Source organism: Xyrauchen texanus, chromosome 35, assembly GCF_025860055.1.
Source record: "Xyrauchen texanus isolate HMW12.3.18 chromosome 35, RBS_HiC_50CHRs, whole genome shotgun sequence".
Lineage (NCBI taxonomy): Eukaryota > Metazoa > Chordata > Actinopteri > Cypriniformes > Catostomidae > Xyrauchen > Xyrauchen texanus.
In genome coordinates this window covers 26,941,792-26,963,029 of record NC_068310.1, presented here as the reverse complement: position 1 = coordinate 26,963,029, position 21,238 = coordinate 26,941,792, and the positions used below count along the sequence as shown (strand labels likewise).

Below are 21,238 nucleotides of genomic sequence, written 5' to 3'. Positions count from 1 at the left end.
AATATATTATCTAATTCATATACATTTTGGAGTGAAAAATGACAGACCTTTTCTAAGATTTACCCACTCACTACATGTCATTCAATGGGAACTAAATATCAATTAAATGTTAATAAAGCAAAATTTAATTCATTTTAAATGTTCTCGTTGTGTGTGTCCTCATTTCCTTCTAGTCTTCATGTTACCTCCCCATCTTTATCTGCTTTCATTCTCACTATCCCTTCCCCTTTCATTACACTGCGACCACACCAGCCCGTTCTCACTCCTCTTCTTCGGCCTGTCCAACATCTCTCAGGACAGCAGTGATGAAGAACTAGAGGAAGAGGAGGATTTTTCTGGGGTTCAGTTTGGGTCCAGGTACCAGTGTCAAGATGTGTTGCATGCTTCAGCGTGCTTCAGTGCTCTGCCTGGCCACTAACAGCAGCCAGCCATGCCCAGTATTGGCACAGCAACGGGCAATGAATTTTATATTTGATATCAACTGTATTTGATGAGTGGAGTTTGATGATCATTTGAACAATGTTTATGTATTGACATCAGTGACTGCGTTTACATGCACAGGAATTAGTCTGATTGCCATAACCAGATTAAGCCAGTATTCTGATTTCTAGATAACTGATAAAGACTGCTTTCATATACCTTTTTAATCAGAATTTTGGGTCATGTAAACACCTATTCTGAATGTTCCCCATTCTTACGATTAAACGTTCAACAAATAGAACAGAATGCAGTTGTCTCAAAATGTATTTTTAAAATATATTTCTAAAAATTTTAAAAGGGTCTAAAAATTCAGTGCTGCAGGGAAAGATGCAGAAAAAACAGCGAGACATGGTGCAGCGTTCAAAGACGTCAATAGAGCATGTTTAAAAAACAAAAACAAAATATGGATGGACACACAAATATGTTCAGTGTTTTTTCAGAATATTCTGATTACTTTTGTATTTGAATTTTCCAATCTTTGGAGCATGTGAACATCATTTCTAGAATAAAGGCTTAACCAGTGCATTTTATGATAGTCATTGAATCAAGATGGAGACAAAATCTGTGTTTCTCTTCCTTATCTGCCGACTGAGCTTTGCTATCAGCTCAAATCTCGTCAATTTCATCAGGATTTTTTGAGACTCATTCAGCTTGCAGCAAAAATGCTTTGTTTGAATACTGTGTGTCAAGCGTTTAGATAATGCTGGTATTGAAGGTTTGCTAGCTGACTGTATAACAGAACTAATGAGAGAGCCAGAGGCCTGCTGTGGAGTGTTTGCTCACCCTAGAGTCCACTAATGCATGCTGTGTCTCATGACCAAAGACCTAAGGGGGAAAAAAGGTATTAAACCTGTGATATGTTTTGTAATGACTTTGTGGCTGCTGTTGACCTCAAAGAGAAGATTTACATCAATATCGTTTTAGAGTTATTGAAAACCTTAGACATGATAACATGACAAAAATACAACTGGTCAGTTTGTTAGATCAAGCAGCAGTGTTTGACGCACTTCACTGCTTTAAAATATACTCAACGAGCACTTTATTAGGAACACTATGGTCCTAATAAAGTGCCCAATGTGATCTACTGTTGCAGCCCATCCACTTAAAGTTTCATCGTGCTGTGCATTCTGAGATGCTATTCTGCTCACTACAATTGTACAGTTATTATCTAAGTTACCATAGCCTTTCTATCAGTTCGAACCAGTCTGTGCTACATTTCCCAAAAGCATCGCAAACGTAAGTTGATCATAGAGACCACTGGCGCCTACGATCAACTTGTCTTACGAAGCTATTGGGAAACGCAGCCCTGGCCATTCTCTGTTGAACTCTCATCAACAAGGCATTTCCGTTCTCAGAACTGCCGCTCACTGAATGTTTTTTAGTTTTTGGCACCATTCTGAGTAATCTCTATAGACGGTTGTGCGTGAAAATCCCAGGATATCAGCAGTTACAGAAATGCTCAGTCCAGCCTGTCTGGCACCAACAATAATGTCACGGTCGAAATAACTGTGATCACATTTTTTCCCCATTCTGATGGTTAGTATGAATATTAACTGAAGCTCCTGACCTGTGTGAATCTGTGTATGCATTGCACTGCTGCCACATGATTGGCTGATGAGATAAATGCATGTATTAGTAGGTGTAAAGGTTTTCCTAATAAAGTGCTCAGTGAGTGGATTTAATTGCCTGGAAATTGCTCTTTGTGTGTACAAGCTCTATAAACTGCTGTTTAAAAATCCTTAATCAGAAATTCTAAAAGATTGTGGAAAAGTCATGGAATTCTATTAAACAAAAGTTGTGGGAAAAGGACTGCGTAGTACAAAATAATACAGTATAAAAATGTCTGTCTATTGCTTTGTCTTCACCGGCTGCACGCAACAATGTACATGCAGTGCTTAAAGGGATATTTCACCCAAAAATGAAAATTCTCATCATTTATTCACCCATATGCCATCCTAGATGTGTATGACTTTCTTTCATCTACTGCACTCAAACACTCGCTCTTTTGTTCCAAACAATGTAAATGGGTGCCAAAATTTTGAAGCAACAAAAATCTCAAAAGTCAGTATAAAAGTAAGCCATAAGACTGCAGTTGTTAAATCAATGTCTTCTGAAGGGACATCATCATCGTCTCGCTCACGAAATAAGTGCCCTGTACAGTCGCGGTGCAGAACTCCTCTGCCGTACAAGAAAAACTCAGCGATGGAGGAGACTATTAAATATTGTGATGTTCTCTGCTGCAGTGACCGATTTTTGCCGTCATCTTTGTGTGTCGTGTTAAGAGTGATGCAAAAGACCGTTTAAAATCTGAATTGAGCAGCCAGAGTGTCACGTCTGAGACACATCTGAAAAAATCTGATTTCAATCGCATTTGAAACCACCTCCCGATGTGGTTTGAATCCGATTTGGAAAAATCTGATTTTATGTGTTTTTTTGCTGTCCAGACTATCAAAAACTCATCTAGATACAATCTGGATATGCAAAAAATCTGTTTTTTAGTGGCAGTCTGAACAAAGGCCAATTGTGTTTTTGGTGATACACATTTTTCATGCAAATCACCCTCTATTGGGCAGGGAGAAGAATTTCTAGCAAAAAAGGACTTACATATTGATCTGTTTCTCACCCACACCTATCATATCGCTTATCAAATGCATGTCAGTTCAGGCAGGTCATGTGAGTCACGCTTGCAATGATGCTCAGCTGATTATGACATCTACCAATACATTTCAGATGCTGCACTCCCTGCTCTGTGGGTGGAGAGTTTGCCCAGAAAAGAACCATACCGTTTAATCCATGACAGCATTGATTAAAACTGTTGTATGGATTATTTTTATGATTCCTTTGTGGTTTTTGGAGTGTTAAAATTTTGGCACCCATTGACTTGCATTTTGAGGACCCAGTGTTGAGATATTCTTCTAAAAATCATAATTGGTGTTCTGCAGAAAAATATTCATACACATCTGGGATGGCATGAAGGTGAGTAAATGATGAGAGTATTTGCATTTTTTTGGTGAACTTCCTTTAACAGCGTTTCTTACACGATTCTGTTTTTCACTGTTTGTTTTAGTTGGCATGTTCCAACAAATTCAAATCAACATAAATCTGAATATCAGTATGTATTCTGAATAGTGCTGATATTATATTGAAGGCACCATCACAGCCTCAATTCTGATTGACTAAGTGCTCCTAAAGTGTGTTTGATGAATGCATAGTGGCTAGAGAAGAAGGGAAACATTTAAAAGTGAAACTGGTTGGGTAAAGCCACAAGGTTTTGTTTGTTTGTTTTTTCTTCAGAAGCGTGATCCAAGTCACTTATTAAAGGGGGTGTTTATTTTACACACTCACACTCTCTGTGTCTCTCTCTCTCTCTCTCTCTCTCTGTATCTATAGCCTAGGAGTATCTGGAGGGGGTATGTCTGGTGACTCGGGTAGTGACCGCTTTACCATAGAGTCGTGTAAAGAGACTGAGATGCTCAACTACCTCATCGAGCGCTTTGACAGTGTGGGCATGGAGGAGAGGAAGGCCCCAAAGGTAGCTGCTGATAGACCTGCATTTTGCTCTTATTTCTTATCTCCAATTTTAATCCCAAAGTTTCATGTACAACAGCATTTTATGTATAGTGCTTATAATCGTATTCCTGCGCAACCAGAATTACAAGGAATTAATGCATTCTAAAAGAGTTTATGCGGACACAGTTGTCAGTAGATCAGCGAAGGGTGTGGGTGTTGAACCTGTGAAAATTAAAGAAAAAATTTTTGTCAAGCCTAGGGAGCTTCCCTCTTCAGCATGGCTTTCTTCTAAATCTCTCCGTACTGTTTCAGATGTGCAGCCAACCAGTTGTCAGTCAGCTGCTCAGCAACATGCGTTCCCAGTGTATTTCCCATGCTGCACTAGTGCTCCAAGGGGCCCTCACACAGCCCAGGTCAGTAACAGCAAACTTCAATGCAGTCTTTAGGGCATTTTCACACTAGAGCTCTTGGTGTTGATCTGAATTAATTTGAGTTTGATTTTGTTTGCTTGGTGTGAAACCTCGGGGGAGAAAGTAGGGTCATGTGGACTGGTTTACATGGTTTGCAATTGGTGTAAAAGCAATCTGACCGAATTTGTGGAAGTGAACTGCGATTGATGATGTTTAATTTGGCTCACAAAATATAATCTATTTCTCATTGCTATTTGTCTTCACAGGAGTCGCCTTGAGCAAGCAGTTTGCACTCTCTCTATCTTGTGCATCTACAGCAGATGCAAGCACTGTTTAGTTTTAGTAGTAAAATGAAGACAAAAACATGAAGTGAAAATTGCTTTGCATTGCATTGTGGTGCCTTTTCCTTAGTCGTTACCTAGCTACAGTGCTAAACAGCTACTGGTAGTACTCTGCTGATAGGACTGTGTTGATCATGGAAGCATACCATGGTTTTAAGGCACTTTTCCACTGCACGTTATGATTTGACTCGCCTCAACTCTACTCGCTTTACTTTTCTGAGCTTGCATTTCCACTGCAGTTTTGTACCGCCTAAACGTGGGTGGGATTATAGGCTGATCGTCATAGTTGCTCCGCCTCTACTGCTGTGACATCTTAAACATGACACAAACTGACCAAAACAATAACACAACTAGTGTTGCAACGGAATGAGATTTTCACGGTACGATAACAGTCTCAGAAAATATCGTGGTATCACGGTGTACGGTATTACACAATTAGTATTATCAGTGAAAACAGAAGGGTTATTTTATTTATTTAACACTTTATTATAATTGAAACTTGAAACCATTATTTTATTGAAGTATGTGTAAAAAAAAAAGTCTCCCTTTTGAAAATAAATAGAAAAAATAAGAAAGCTAATAGAATTATAATAAACAGAATTATAAACATGAAAAAAAAAATAGCATGTAACTATAACATGTTACATAAATAAAGCATGTTAGTTTACATGTTAGCATAGCATGTTAAATGAACTACTAAATGAAAAATAACATCAGCTCTGTGAGCTTTTAAAGTAATGTCCTGTGATTATTAACCTTTAACATATACTGCTCCTGTCTATACCTTTAACTCACTGCTTCTCAACTGGTTTTGCTTCAGAACCAGATTTTACATTGGACATCAAGTGTCGACCTGCCATAGATTAAACATAACCTGTATTTAATGTATCCTGGGTCGCATTTCCTTTTATCTTGCATAGTTTTGTTCATGGTTTTCCAATACAAGGACATGCATCAAGTGACATTATTTTTGTTGTTGATGCCAACATCAAAATCTACAGGAAGTTTTCTCTCCCCCCTTTTCAAAATTGAAGCGCATATTTACTTATATGAGCCCATTATTATCCTGTTTGTTTCCTAATTACAAACATCATTCAAACAGAACATACATATTACACAGGAGGAAAGGCTCCTCTTTGCCATGGTTAGGTCAGTGTAGCTAGTCTTAAATAATAGTAGTAATAATAATAATAATAATAACAAATTATTATATTTATGGAATATAAGTACTAGCTGAAACACATCTTGAATCTTTAACTACAACTGCCACTGTTGATATAAAATGAGGTCTAATAGATTCTATCTTTATTTCATATGAAACTATAACTTTGTCAAAATATATCAGCTACTTTTACTCTTGTAAAATCTTGAAACAATTTTGTTAAGGTGATGGTGTCTAATTATTATTAAAAAATGTTGGGCACATAGCATAGTGTTGCTCTTTTCCTCCTCAATGCTGTTTGGCATGTCAGGGATGCCTACTGTTTGAGAGATTTGACTTGACAATCTCATAACGCTTTAAACTAGAAATGTCTCACTAGAATTGAAATTGGTCACATCTCTTTTGATGTCTGCGCTCTGCAATATCGAGGGAAACCCAGTTGTTGCACGCGCGTGCCAGAGAGAAGAGCAGATCATGATCGCAAGCTCGTTACATTTGTGCGAAAGTGCAGATGAGAAGCCTTTAGCTGTTTGCGAGATTATCATTAAATCTGCCTCGGCAGTCCTAAATAGACGATCACTTGGGCGGCCGCTGAAATATCTTCAATGGGAGAACCATGGCATTGTTTTTTCCCTGCTATCCGCGACCCAGTCCGAATAGACCAGTTGAGAAACACTGCTTTAACTCACACACACTCACTTGTGTCAGACCCCCTCGCCTCACTTCTCTCTGACATTTTCTCCGCTGTGTGTGTGTGTGACACAAGTTGACGAGTCTGACAGGCAGACGAGGAGGAAAGGAGATGCGCACGCACATGTGAGATTCTCCATCCGGTTGCATTTTTTTTCTCAATACCGTAGATAAGCAAATGTACATGGTATGATAACTGTCAATTTTCATACCGTGGTATACCATGAAACGGGTATATTGCTGCAACCCTAAACACAACCACTAGCTGTTAGCTACTAGCTCATTGTGCTGCATAAAGCAGTTGTTGTACGGTGATTTTACAGAAGTGTAACAGTTAAATTGTCCTGGTTGTTTTAGAAGCAAGCTTCCAGTAGCTGGTCAACTAAATAAAGTGAAGCTTTCAAGCAGAGTATAGAGTTAACGTAACAAAATGTACCATCATCCATTGTGGCTGAGTCCAGGGCACTCTCCCTCCCATTGCTCGCCGGTTTGGATAGCGTCCATTTGGTCGAACCACTTCCACTTTTCCTTGATGGTTTTGTCACTTTAAATTTTTTTTTTTTCACTTTTCCCTAAACTGTTGGTAGGTCCGGTGGTAGCTGTGTGTGGCCAACAGCTGAGACACTTCCTGAGAGACTTTTTCGTTTTGCTGCTAACAGTGGACTGTCTGCACCTCGTTTATTGACCACAGCATGGTTTTGTGCACAGCCATTTATTTATTCGCAATTGGTAAGTCGTGTGAACAAATGATACTGTTATCACTGTTGCTAACTGTAAAACTAGCGGGTTGATGTCACGTGTCGGAAATCCAGTGACGCTGGTAGTGACGATTCTCTCTGACCAATCAGTGATCTACAGGATTTTGACATCACATTTAGTTTCGGCTTGGCTCGCTTGGAACCTCGACCGAGGTGGTAGTAAAAAAAGTACCAGGTACTATCCACAGTGGAACCCCAAAAAAGCAAGCAGAGTTGAGTTGAGTCGAGTTGTACCGTGCAGTGGAAAAGCCCAATATGCCAAATAATAATAGTGTGAAAAGAGAGCTACAGCGTGAGGAAAGTGGAATCGAGCTTGGCTTCAGATCAAGCAATCAAACCAAGTGTGAAAAAAGCAAGTCTTATGATTCTAAATAAATTGGTGTTCAACATTTTAAATGAGATTGCCACCCCCTTCTCTCTTTGACCTAAAAAAGGGCCCCTCTACAGCCTTCCCTGCTGGTTCCCTACATGCTGTGCCGGAACCTACCGTATGGCTTCATCCAGGAGCTGGTGCGCATGACTCATCAGGAGGATGAGGTGTTCAAACAGGTGGGAGTTGCAGCAGATTATAGAGACAGACAGCATGCTGGGACACTTTATATTGAAACACAAGAGGGCTCTATTATTGATGCATGTCACACTCACAGTGATATTGTATTTTTTAATGTTTAATGTTTTGTTGTTGGTAAAGACAGCTCTGTTTTTAAAAATAAATCTTTATTTAACCCACATCAGGTATAGTGGCTCCAGAAAGTGGATTTAGATATTACCGTTCTTTAAAATGTAAGAAAGTCATTGCATTAGAGAACAGTAAAAAGATAGCACAAGCACTTTTAAAGCAAAGTCTTTCACAATAAGAAGTTTGGTTTTAAATACTTATGTTTTTTTTGTTTTGTTTCTTTCATTTTAAAATGAAGTATTTGGACACTCCCTGGTTATCAAATTGGAACATGTCCATAACTCTGCTAGGACACCAGTGTGAACTTGAGGGGAACTGACTTCATACATCCACTACAAATCACCTTGAGACAAGTTGGTTAAACTTATTCACAAAAATGGCTAAGAAAAGTCAGAAAGTTAGTTCTGAGAAAAGTGAAGTTGGTTCTGCCTGCTTATACTGGGAATTAGCTAGATTTAGACCTGATAAAGTGGTCATGACATTAGGAATCAAATCTTGATCTTTTAACATATAAGAGGTCATTGCACTATAAAAACATACTGTAAGTTTCAGAACTCAAAACTTCCTTTGTGCAAAACACTCCACTAATATTATAAGGGAACCTCAACAAAGTTATTAAAATGATTTAAAAAAGGCATGTCATGACCCCTTTATGGAATTTTCTGTTTATTTTAGATGCACAGTGATGGGTCCCACTATAATCAGTATTGTTGTTGTTTCAGATCTTCATACCCATTCTTCAAGGGCTCACTTTAGCTGTAAAAGAATGTTCCTTTGAAAGTGATAACTTCAAGTTCCCTCTAATGGTAAGAGACTTCATGCTCTTTTATTAAAAGTCTTAGCAGGCATGTTAGGACAAAACACAGGCCCTTCATTTATGTCTAAATGCTGATTAATTGCACCTGAGAAAGACTAAATAGGCTCATGTCTATGACTGATTTTTCATTGTTTTTCAGGCTTTAGCTGAACTTTGTGAAATTAAGTTTGGGAAGACTCACCCTGTTTGTAGTTTGGTAGGTTTTTGTCTTTTCTTTAGAAAGGCAGTTTACATTTAATATTAATTAATTACACTTCCATTCATCTGTGCCTGTCTGCATGTATTTTTAGATCACCTCTCTGCCATTGTGGTGTCCTGACCCTCTGAGTCCCGGGACAGGAAGAGAAATTCAAAGACTCTCCTTCCTTGGAGCCTTCTTCAGTCTGTCTGTGTTTGCAGAGGATGATGTATGTCATTTCACTTTGTGTATAAAATAAGACAGACTAACACAAGGTATTTCCTTAATGATCAATGATTGGAAGAAAATGATTTCTTTGTACTGCTGTTCTCTAGACTAAAGTGGGTGACAAGCACTTCTCAGGCCCTGCCATTACTATGGAGAACACTCGTGTGGTCAGCCAGTCACTGCAGCACTATCTGGAGTCTGCGAGGGTGAGGCCTCCATCATATCACATGATCACTTATTTTTAATGAGCTGCTGAAATTAGTAGGGGAAAATTACTTTTTTAGACAGAAGTGGAGATTCTTTGATATTTAGTGGTGATTGCTAAGGCAAGAATCACTATTACTATTCTAGATAGGGTTTTGTTGAAATCCCAAAACTTAATGTAATAAACTTTGCCTGTAACATCTCCTGCGCAGTTGCTTAGGACATTATTCACGCTATCTACATCTTTGAGGCTGTAAGGGATAGATGTACGGTCTCTTCAATGAGCTGTACTACAGTTTGAAGTGTTTTTGCATCATTCCGTGGACAAAACAATGATAAAATATCTGTCCAAGAACATTCAGTATACAAAGAACTCCAGACAACATGAGTTATAGAAAATCAGATGTGATCTAGGAGATTTATACAGCTTTATACCATTCATGCCATTTAAGACAGAGTAAGTCTATCCCTCACAGAATTGTTGTCATTTCCATTCAAAATCAAAGATGGTGCTTTTTAAGGAGAGGTGTGCTATTATTTTTTCTAAGCAATCTGACATTGCTTGTACAATCAAACAGGTGGAAAAAAATCCTTGATTTACATTGGGACCGGGATATCATATAGACAAGGGGGTGGGCTTGTTTGACTTTGACCAGTAAGCAACCACTTCACAGTGCCCTAGCAACTGCGGAGCAACATGCTTAAAAACCCTTTGAGCACATAAGAAAATAAATGCTCATTTAAGTGTGCCCCCAGTAAACTGTTCAAATACTGTATATGATATAATTTGTAATGCTTGCTTTGTGATTTTTTTTGGTTTGTCAGGGAGATTTATTTAAAATCCTGCACAACATCTTGCTGAATGGAGAGACAAGGGAATCGGCTTTGAGCTACATGGCTGCTCTGGTGAATCGTAATGTGAAGAAGGCTCAGATGCAGGTAAGTCTGGGCTATAGAGTTTATTAAAGAGTGTTTATCTGCAGGTGTTCTTTAAGGGACAGTTCACCCTAAAATAAAAATTCTCTCAGAACACAAACAGATTTTTAGAAGAACATCTCAGCTCTGTTGGTCTATACAGTGCAATTGAATGGTGATAAGACCTTTGTAGCTTCAAAAATTGCATAAAGGATACATAGAAGTAATACATAAAATGCCAGTGGTAATCCATATTTTCAAAAGCAATCTAATAGGTGTGGGTGAGAAAAATATCAAAATGTAAGTCATGTTTTTACTCTAAATGTACACTTTTACTTTCACATTTACATCTAAAAGTCACATGTGGTGCCTGTTTAGTTTCACTTTCACACCTCTGTCATATGGATTACTTTTATGTAATATGAGAATTGTCATTTTTGGGTGAACTATCCTTTTAAAGGATCTGCTGTTGTTTTTTATGTGATTTATGGAGTACAATTTCCTTCTTGTATTATTGTGACTAAGTGTCAGCATAACATAGTGTGCTGATGTTCTTTTAATTGCAAAAAGCTTCTTTTTGTTATAAGGCATAAACACTTGTCAGTTATTGTTACAGATTTTTCTGTTTGTTGAACATAACGATAATTGTTCTTTTATCTTCTTTCTCTTCTGGCTGTAGACTGATGATAAGCTGGTGTCCACAGATGGCTTCATGATGAATTTCCTCTGGGTGCTGCAGCAGCTGAGTATGAAGATCAAGCTGGAAACAGTGGATCCTCTCTACATCTTCCACCCCAAATGTCGACTGAACGTCACCCCGGAAGAGACCCGACTCAATGCCACGATGGAGGAGCTGAAGAGCTGGCTCGCAGAGCTGCGTGAGTGTGGGCTCGGTTTAGGAACAGATGTGTTATGCTGGAAGTTGGGAATTGGTGCAGCGTAGCATAATGTTTAAATGTGAAGTGTGTAATTTCAGTGTTACCAAATGGAATTGGAAAAATAATTACTTTTCGGACTGCTTACCCAAACACCCATCTTTCATTGGTTGGACAAATGGACCCAAACTCAGCCATTGGTTGAGCCAATGTTGCTGTGTTTTTTAGTCGAGATGCAAACAGAGCTTATCGGCTGCTAAACACCTTCTTACTACCATTTGTCCACATCATCGGTAAGTGTGATCAGGAGCTTAGAGTTATTAGTGAGCCGGTGCAAATTTACTTACCTCTTTACAATCGTTTGTGTAGAGACATTTTACTCATATTCCATCTGCAACCGAAAGTCATTCACATATCTGCCCAAAGATATGCCCATGATCATTCTTTTGTCTGTATTCTGCCCATCAACACTCTTATACACCCATCTCTGCAGTAGCATCAGTGTCATCATAAATGAAAATAACAGTGTAATCAGCTCATATTATGGCCGCATATAGCACGTTAGCGCCATGATTGCAAAAGGTAAACATGACAAATTACACATCTACTGCATGTATATTACTTTTAATCATCAGAGTTGTAAATACAGCTTCCTCATTGATCTCATGTAAATTCTACTCAGAATGAGGCATGAAGTCATTGATAACACATTTTAATGTCCCATTAGTTGATGTTATACATGTAGTCTTGATCTTATTCAAATATAAATGTACAAATAAAATCCTCCAACAGCAATGTGTCGGATGTCCGAATGTTAGCAAACAGTTTGTCGTTGCTCAGCTGTTTGAAACTACATTTGGCTTTGAGCCAAGAACGAAGAAGAACTTAATTGTGACTTTTCTTGTAGGAAGCGCAATGTAATTCACCTTTCCTAGGCAATCGATTAGTTGGAAACAAACAACTATCCGGGTCCACCTTTTGCGCTTGTTCTTGAAAAAAAAAAAGCTCAACCTAGCATTCTTTCCCTTCCTCTGCAGAGGAAGAGCCATCCAGGTTCTCAGAGCCCAAGTTTCCTACAGAGTGCTTCTTCCTGACACTTCATGCACATCACCTGTCCATCCTCCCATGCTGTCGACGCTACATACGCAGACTGAGGGCGATCCGGGATCTTAACAGGTGCGTCATAGCGATCCACAGTTTCAACTTGTTACTATTATTGGTAATGTTGATATTGTTATGTAATTGTAGATAGTTTAAATGTTCTGCAAAATTCAGACTAAAAACGGCATACTTAAGGGGCTTTTCCACTGCACGGTACAGCTCAACTCGACTCTGCTCTCTTTTTTGAGGTTTTCCACTGTGGATAGTACCTGATACTTTTTTAGGACCACCTCGGTCGAGGTTCCAAGTGAGCCGATACTAAATGTGACATCAAATTCCTGTAGATCACTGATTGGTCAGGGAGAATCGACTCCTTAGCGATGAGCGAAACGAAAACGTCTCTGGAAGTGTATCAGCTGTTGGCCGCACACTGCTAACACCAGACCTACCAACAGTGTAGGGAAAAGTAAAAAGAAATAAAAGTGACTACAGAACCATCAAGGAAAAGTGGAAGTGGTTCGACCAAATGGACATTATCTAAACCGGCAAGCAATGGGAGGGAGAATGCCCTGGACTGCCATTGATCCATGATGGAAGATGGTATGTTTTGTTAACTCTACACTCTGCTTGAAAGCTTCACTTTATTTAGTTGACCAGATACTGGAAACTTGCTTCTAAAACAACCAGGTCAGTTTAACAGTTACACTTGTGTAAAATCACTCTACAACAACTGCTTTATGCAGCACAATGAGTTGGTAGCTAACAGCTAGCGGTCGTGTTATTGCTTTGGTCAGTTTGTGTCGTGTTAAAGATGATGTCACGGCTGTAGAGGCACCGCAACTATGACGATCAGCCTATAATGCCAATCACTTTGAGGTGGCACTAAACTGCAATGAAAATGCAAGCTCAGAAAAGTAAAGCGAGTAGAGTTGAGGCGAGTCGAACCGTAACGTGCAGTGGAAAAGTGCCATTAAAGGAGAAAGTATAAATATGTAGAAAAAATATTCACATCACCCTATATGATTGTGCAACACACTGTATGAATGTTATAAAAGGAGAGGTGCTTCCACTAAGAAACTGGATTACATCTTGCATTGCTTATCATTGACGTCAGCTAGCCTATGATAGATATGTCACACTTTCTGAAAAAGCCCTTAATCTATGTCTGATGAGGCTTGTTAATCCTGTCCTGTCCTAGTACCTCTTGTACAAGGTGATTCTAGGTTGAGGCCCCAAGTCATGTCTTTGTTTGGCTTAATGTCTGAAATAAAAGCATTTTATTAGGAACGGTATGGTCCTAATGAAGTGCCCAACGAGGCCGCCTGCTGTTGGAGCCAGTCCGCTTCAAGGTTCGATTTGTTGTGCATTCTGAGATGCTATTCTGCTCACTACAGTTGTACATAGTGGTTATCTGAGTTACCATAGCCTTTCTGTCAGCTCAAACCAGTCTGGCCATTCTCCGTTGAGCTCTCTCTCATCAACAAGGCGTTTTGGTCCACAGAACTGTCGCTCACTGGATGTTATTTTTGGCACCGTTCTGAGTAAACTCTACAGACTGTTGTGTGTGTGAAAATCCCAGGAGATCAGCAGTTACAGAAATACTCCAGCCACACCAATTGGCACCAACAATCATGCCATGGTGGAAATCACTGAATTTTTTTCTCTCTCCCCATTCTGATGGTTGATGTGAACATTAACTGAAGCTCCTGACCCTTATCTGCATGTTTTTATGCATTGCACTGCTAATACACGATTTGGCTGATTAGATAATCACATGAATAAGTAGTTGTACAGGTGGTCCTAATAAAGTGCTGAAACAGTGGCAGGGATTCAAGTCTCTGGAGAAGACTGCTAACATTTGTTTATTGGTTTCATGAAGCCTGGATGATCAACATCATAAGTGACCCCTGCTGTCGGCAGGATTTAAAACAAAATTATTATCTGTGGAGTATTTAAGGTGTTAGAATAGGTAAATGTGAATGTGTATGTTTTACAGAACTGTTGAAGAGCTGAAGAACAGTGAAAACCAGTGGAAGGACTCCCCATTGGCTAGTCGTCATCGGGAGATGCTGAAGAGATGTAAAACCCAGCTGAAGGTGAAACAGAGAATTTGTGATAGTTTTAATAAACAACTGTTATGTTGAGACTGTGACTGTTTGTAGTAAGTAATTAAATAAATTATTCTGAGTGTTGGTAAATGCTTGAATTCATTGTTCACTGTTGGGTTGACAGAAACTGGTGCGCTCTAAAGCCTGCGCTGATGCAGGGCTGCTGGACGAGAATCTGCTGCGCAGATGTTTGCAGTTCTACAGTATGGTCATCCAGCTCATCTTGTGCATGGTGGAGCCCACTTTCCCAAAGTCAGTTCATTTCACTTCTCCTCCTCAGATACTCTAGTTCTATTCAAGAGGATGTCCTGTTCTGATTTTCTGTATCTCCTTACAGTGTAACCCTGCCTCTGAACCCAGAGATCCCCAAAGGCTTTGCAGCACTGCCTGAGTTTTACATTGAAGATGTGGCTGAGTTCCTACTTTTTATTGTGCAGTAAGTTTATGAGTACATAATGAAGCAATTCTTCCCTACAAAGCCGCAGTAACTACGCTAACACTGAAACAAACAAAAATGTCTTCAGAGCTTTTTGATTTTCCATGCAAATATGGATTATAAAATGGCTCACTTTGTTTTCTGAATCAATTCAGAGTTGAGCCAAAACCGTATGTCATAGGACAGATCATTGTCTGAGAGAGTGTTTCCCAACCTTTTTTCTGCCATGGAATACTTTTTACGATTAAATAATCCCATGGCACACCACTATCCCACATAACCATCGTCCATCTTTTTCTTTTTCAAGAACTTGTCCATGTTTTCTGACTGTCTTTGTAGCATGTTTTATCGTAATGTTTGAAATTCGGCTTTACAAAAAACGCAAGTAACACACAGTAGGTATGTTGTTTAACGAGGTCACATGTGAGTGAGTTGACGAGCGCTAATTGGGTAATGAAAATCCAACAAATTTGCATCTTTTCCAATTTGTAGATTTGTTCTTGCAAATTAATTCTTGCAACGCCACTGCAATTAAATGTTTTATTTTTTATTTATGTATTCATTTACCGTATTTTCCGGAAATAAAGTCTCACCTGAGGTCACACCGGGTTAAAATGACGTTGTTGAGAGAAAAACAAAACAAAACTCAAATGTAAGTCACATCTCTGTATAAGTCGCACTGACAGAGGTTGGATATCACAGCCATTAGGACCCGGGAGCAGCTGCCAGTCTTCAATTTAGCGGTTCAGATGTCAAACGCGTTCCGTGAAGATTACAGTCCCTCAGAATCTACACATCGTATCAGTGTTTTTGGGCTTTTTTTTTTTAAACAAGAATTTTCTTTTGTAATTGTGTGACAGTTTCTCATATTCTGTTTATGTTTCATGAGAGAAACATGATAAGCCACATCTGTTCATAACATCTGTAATTCTGTGCTGTGCACAAGTAAACAGCTTTTAGTCTGTGAGTAAAACAATACACTTATTGTATTCTATTAATTCATTAACATTAACTGTCTGAAAATCAAAAGTAACAGTCAGTATCTGGTGTTACCACCAGCTGCATTAAGTACTGCAGTGCATCTCCTCCTCATGGACTGCACCAGATTGGCCAGTTCTTGCTGTGAGATTTTACCCCACTCTTCCACCAAGGCACTTGCAAGTTCCCTTACATTTCTGGGGGGAATGGCCCTCGCCCTCTCCCTCCGATCCAACAGGTGCCAGACGTGCTCAATGGGATTGAGATCCAGGCTCTTCACTGGCCATCGCAGAACACTGACATTCCTGTCTTGCAGGAAATCATGCACAGAACAAGCAGTATCCCTGTAACGTACAGCATTGAGATTGCCTGCAATGACAACAAGCTCAGTCCGATGATACTGTGACACACCGCCCCAGACCATGACAGACCCTCCACCTTCAAATCGATCCCGCTCCAGAGTACAGGCCTCGGTGTAACGCTCATTCCTTCGACGATAAACTGACCATCACCCCTGATGAGACAAAACTGCGACTCATCAGTGAAGAGCACTTTTTGCCAGTCCTGTCTGGTCCAGCAAAGGAGGGTTTGTGCCCATAGGCGACGTTGTTGCTGGTGATGTCTGGTAAGGACCTGCCTTACAACAAGCCTAGAAGCCCTCAGTCCAGCCTCTCTCAGCCTATTGCAGACAGTCTGAGCACTGATGGAGGGATTGTGCGTTCCTCGTGTAACTCGTGCAGTTGTTGTTGCCATCTTGCACCTGTCCCGCAGGTGTGATATTCGGTTGTACCGATCCTGTGCAGGTGTTGTTACACGTGGTCTGCCACTGCGAGGACGATCAGCTGTCCTTCCTGTCTCCCTGTAGTCTTATGCGTCTCACAGTACAGACATTGCAATGTATTGCCCTGGCCACATCTGCAGTCCTCATGCCTCTATGCAGCATGCCTAAGGCACATTCATGCAGATGAGCAGGGACCCTGAGCATCTTTCTTTTGGTGTTTTTCAGGGTCAGTAGAAAGGTCTCATTAGTGTCCTAAGTTTTTATAACTGTGACCTTAATTGCCTACCGTCTGTAAGCTGTTAGTGTCTTAACCACCGTTCCACAGATGCATTTTCATTAATTGTTTATGGTTCATTGAACATGAATGGAAAACATTGTTTAAACACTGTTTAAAACTCTTTACAATAAAGATCTGCAAAGTTATTTGGATTTTTACAAAATTATCTTTTAAAAACAGTGTCCTGAAAAAGTGACGTTTCTTTTTTGCTGAGTTTAGCATGTTTACTAGGACAGGCCCCCAAATAAAGACAATTTATTAAGTAATAATGATCATTTGAATATTATAATTCAGATACTTTCAATACATTACTTCATTTACATTAAGGCAAAGCAAGGTTATTTATATAGCTCATTTTATACAACGTGGTAATTCAAAGTGCTTTACATGGAAATGATAAAGTAAATAAAAGATACATAAAAGTTCATTTTAAAATCACTTAATGATACAGAACAGTCAGTGAGTGCACAGCTAAACCAATTTATTGTGGCAGCTTCTACTTTACAAAAAGTGTCTTTTAAAAGTCTAAATATTGTTTGATTTATTTCCACATCATTGCACATAACCCTATTAATGTCCTACTTTAATCTGAGCTATTTTCAATTGTTGGTGTATGTACTCGTGGGTCATACAGATGCTTTTGGAGTGTCTCATTTTGGATATGTTACGTTTAACTAGCTTTCAGCAACTATAGTCATAAGCGCCGTGTTTTTAGGGTGCTAAATCAACAAAATAATTACAGCACTATTTAAAATAATATTTAGTCCTTAAAAGGTAAATTATCACTGTCTGATATTGAGAGGGGAGTGTTTGATACTGCATACTGGCAAGTTTTCACTTTTTTGCTCTTTCTTTGCTTAGGTACTCTCCACAGGTTCTTTATGAGCCATGCACTCAGGACATTGTGACCTTCCTGGTGGTCTTCATTTGCAGTCAGAACTATATTAAGAACCCATACCTGATCGCCAAGCTGGTGGAGGTGCTGTTCGTCACCAACCCTGCAGTACAGCCACGCACTCAGCGTTTCTTTGAGATGATGGAGAACCACCCACAGGCTGTCAATCAGCTTGTGCCTGCCCTCATGAAGTTCTATACAGGTGAAAGGGGGCGGTTTCTGTTACCCATCAGTGGGAGGGACATTATAATGGCTTAAATAAATTATATCATTCTGCATTTTATTTTATGTACATGGTAATTGCTTTAACTGCTTCCCTAGATGTGGAGCACACTGGAGCCACAAGTGAGTTCTATGACAAGTTCACCATTCGCTACCACATCAGCACCATATTTAAAAGCCTGTGGCAAAATGTCAGCCACCAAGGCACCTTCCTTGAGGAGTTCAAGTGAGTTCAGTACTAGTTTAGTCTTTAAAAGCATTTTGAAATATTTAAAAGTGTATATAGTGTTAAATCATCATTTTTACAGTGGATACTTTGTAAATGTCATTGGTAACTCAAATCAAAATAAATATTTCTTCTCTCTCTTTCATTCTGTAGCTCTGGAAAGCAGTTTGTGCGCTACATCAACATGCTAATTAATGATACAACTTTTCTCCTGGATGAGAGTTTGGAGTCTCTGAAACGCATCCATGAGATCCAGGAGGAGATGAAGAACAAAGAGCAATGGGATCAGCTGCCCAGGGTCAGCAGATATCACAGCTTGACCAATAATTCATTTGCCACCCTTAAATGCATTAGGGGTCGACCGATGTATTGGTTTTACAGAATAATCCGTGCCAATAGTTGCTTTTTGGAACTGTCAGTTATCGGCAAAATCTATTGCGATAGTTGTCGGTAGATTATTCGTATTTTTTTGTTTCCTCTTTTTTTATTTTTTTATTTATTTATTAATTTTTATTCCTCATTAATAAACCTCATCTGGTGATATACACAGGCTATTAGAAAAAATTATTTGGCAAATAAATACATATAGTGCATTGTAACAGAGCCAAATCTCTGTCATTTTAAAATAAGAGTCCCCGTGTATTTCAGGCTTGTTTATGATTAAGTCACATTATGCACCAAATCTTAATTATTTGGTTGCACAGTAAACTGCTTTTGGAATTTTATTAATTTTGGAGCCTTGTAGCCTCATGTCTGTGAACTTCAAGGTAAATGATAGACTATGACATTTTTTATAATATTATATATCCCAATTTTAAAATGTATCGGCCGATAAATTGGTTATTGGCCTTGTCCAACACCTTAGTTATCGTATCGGCAAAATCCACTGTCAGTCGACCTCTAAAATGCATACTGCTTAATGGAAGAAGCGACTCTATTGTGTCTTTTTTTTTTTCTTTTTTCTTGAATAGGAGTCGGTATTAAAGTGGACGTCCTAAAGCATCTATCATTATAGATTATGCTTGAAGCATAGTTCTTTTCTTTCTTTCTTTTTTGCTTGTGTCTTAAACGGTGTCAGAAATGATTTTTTCCATGTAGGGGCAATCTCTGCCCACTGGATTTAATTTTCAGGGGCATTTTTACATTTATAAGGGCATTTTTTCTAAATACAAAACAATGTTCTGTCATTCTTTCACTCAAATACTTTAAATGAATCAGTTAATTTTATTCACACATAAGTTCAGAATCTTAATAGTTAGATTATATTTATATATATATATATATATATATATATATATATATATATATATATATATATATATATATATATATATATGTATATATATATATTACCTCCTACCCATAAAATTAGGCTAAATCAACATCAAATCATGTTTTATGTGTATACCTAGGTTAGAATAGATTATTAAGAATTATTTGAGATGTTACATGAATAAATAAATCAATAAACAAACAACACTGGGTCATTTTTTGCTCCCACATTTTTAATTTATGGGGCGTTTTTGCCAAAAGTGCCCCTTGAAATCTGACCCAGGTCTTTTGGCTGTTCTTTTCTTCACTTGTCTTTTTTTCAGTTGAAATGTCCTTGAGATGAGTTCCAATTTGATTTTAAACATTCTGATCCTCAGGACCAGCAACAGAGCCGCCAGTCCCAGCTCACTCAGGATGAGAGAGTGTCACGCTCGTACCTGGCTTTAGCCACAGAGACGGTGGACATGTTCCATATCCTTACCAAACAGGTCCAAAAGCCCTTCCTCAGGCCTGTAAGTACAGAAATGTATCTCATTCTGACCACTTTTAAAAAAACAAACACACTTGTGCCAGTTTATTTTGGCATTCTGAGAGCTGTGGATCAAAGTCCAGTATACAAATGCAGCGATTGACAAAGCAACAAAATCCCATTCATTTTCAATAAGATCTGGGGCTTCAAGCGACACAAGCAACCTCTGGCAAATAGATGTGGGCATGGCAAGCAACAAGACAAAGTTGAGAAAAGTTTAACTTTATGCAAATAAGGAACGACAACCAATAGAAGCGAAGATGGTGATCACTGGAGCTCACATCACCCATCTCCTTTAAGATAATGGAGTCAAGTGCAGGCAAGGCAGGAGAAGTTTCTATGAGGGATTTCACTATTCTATATGATTTGTCTGTAACCATACATGGATATAATAAAAAAAAAATGATGCATGGAAAGGACATTGTCAGCAGTCTGAGTGAGTTTGATTTGTACAATGATAGTTCGTTCATCTTTTTAATGATATGATGTAATAAGCAGTTGAGCACTACTACAGTTCATATTAAAAAACTCTCCCCTGCAGAATGTTTATTCTTAGGGACAAGAAAATGTATTATTTGTTCAAATAGAATGACGTTTTAATAATTGTTGACATTCTGAGTGAGTCTGATTTGTAGATTTAGTACATTGATAGATTGTTAATCTGGTTAATGATTAAATGCGTTGAGCACTGCTGTAGTTTATAACAACACTTTACAGCAGAATGTTCATTTTTAACGACAAGAAAACAAATTTATTCTCAAATTAAAATGATTTGTTAGTTTTACCAGCAATATATCTAATCTGTGAACACATTTTTTTATAGATATGACCAGTTGTGCAGTCCACCAATAACGTTAGTGACAGCAGTTTGAACACCCAAGAGTGACTTCACTGTACAGAGACTAGCGACATCAAGTGATACAGTCGCTGCATGTGTTTATGGGGTTTAAGACATTTAAGCAATGGCAGCACAGCAGTATAAGCTTGTCGGCTGAAGCATGTTCTCACCAAACAAACAACAGATGAATGACATTAAGAAGGACATTTCTTATTTTAATTATTACCATCGAAATGGGTAAAGTACTAAATAGGTAGTCTGATGAATCTAGGTTTGGTTATAACGTGAGAATCTGCCACTGGCTGGAAATGAATCTCCTGCACTCTGC

General features: G+C 38.7%; 1 protein-coding gene across 2 annotated transcripts in view; it reads left to right on the top strand.

Moving 5' to 3' along the window:
- ube4b (ubiquitination factor E4B, UFD2 homolog (S. cerevisiae)) overlaps positions 1 to 21,238 on the top strand; it is a 43,467-nt gene that overhangs the window by 18,846 nt on the left and 3,383 nt on the right. Inside the window, exons 8-25 of one of the 2 annotated variants that reach the window (XM_052105252.1) lie at positions 253 to 357; positions 3,871 to 4,012; positions 4,303 to 4,403; positions 7,786 to 7,900; positions 8,753 to 8,836; positions 8,987 to 9,043; positions 9,138 to 9,254; positions 9,361 to 9,459; positions 10,283 to 10,396; positions 11,052 to 11,250; positions 12,285 to 12,423; positions 14,345 to 14,444; positions 14,581 to 14,708; positions 14,794 to 14,892; positions 17,790 to 18,025; positions 18,145 to 18,271; positions 18,425 to 18,569; positions 19,921 to 20,055. In XM_052105252.1, coding sequence (XP_051961212.1) covers positions 253 to 357; positions 3,871 to 4,012; positions 4,303 to 4,403; positions 7,786 to 7,900; positions 8,753 to 8,836; positions 8,987 to 9,043; positions 9,138 to 9,254; positions 9,361 to 9,459; positions 10,283 to 10,396; positions 11,052 to 11,250; positions 12,285 to 12,423; positions 14,345 to 14,444; positions 14,581 to 14,708; positions 14,794 to 14,892; positions 17,790 to 18,025; positions 18,145 to 18,271; positions 18,425 to 18,569; positions 19,921 to 20,055 — 2,242 coding nt within the window. The remainder of the gene's footprint in view (positions 1 to 252; positions 358 to 3,870; positions 4,013 to 4,302; positions 4,404 to 7,785; positions 7,901 to 8,752; positions 8,837 to 8,986; positions 9,044 to 9,137; positions 9,255 to 9,360; positions 9,460 to 10,282; positions 10,397 to 11,051; positions 11,251 to 12,284; positions 12,424 to 14,344; positions 14,445 to 14,580; positions 14,709 to 14,793; positions 14,893 to 17,789; positions 18,026 to 18,144; positions 18,272 to 18,424; positions 18,570 to 19,920; positions 20,056 to 21,238) is intronic. The other variant, XM_052105253.1, reaches the window with a different exon arrangement.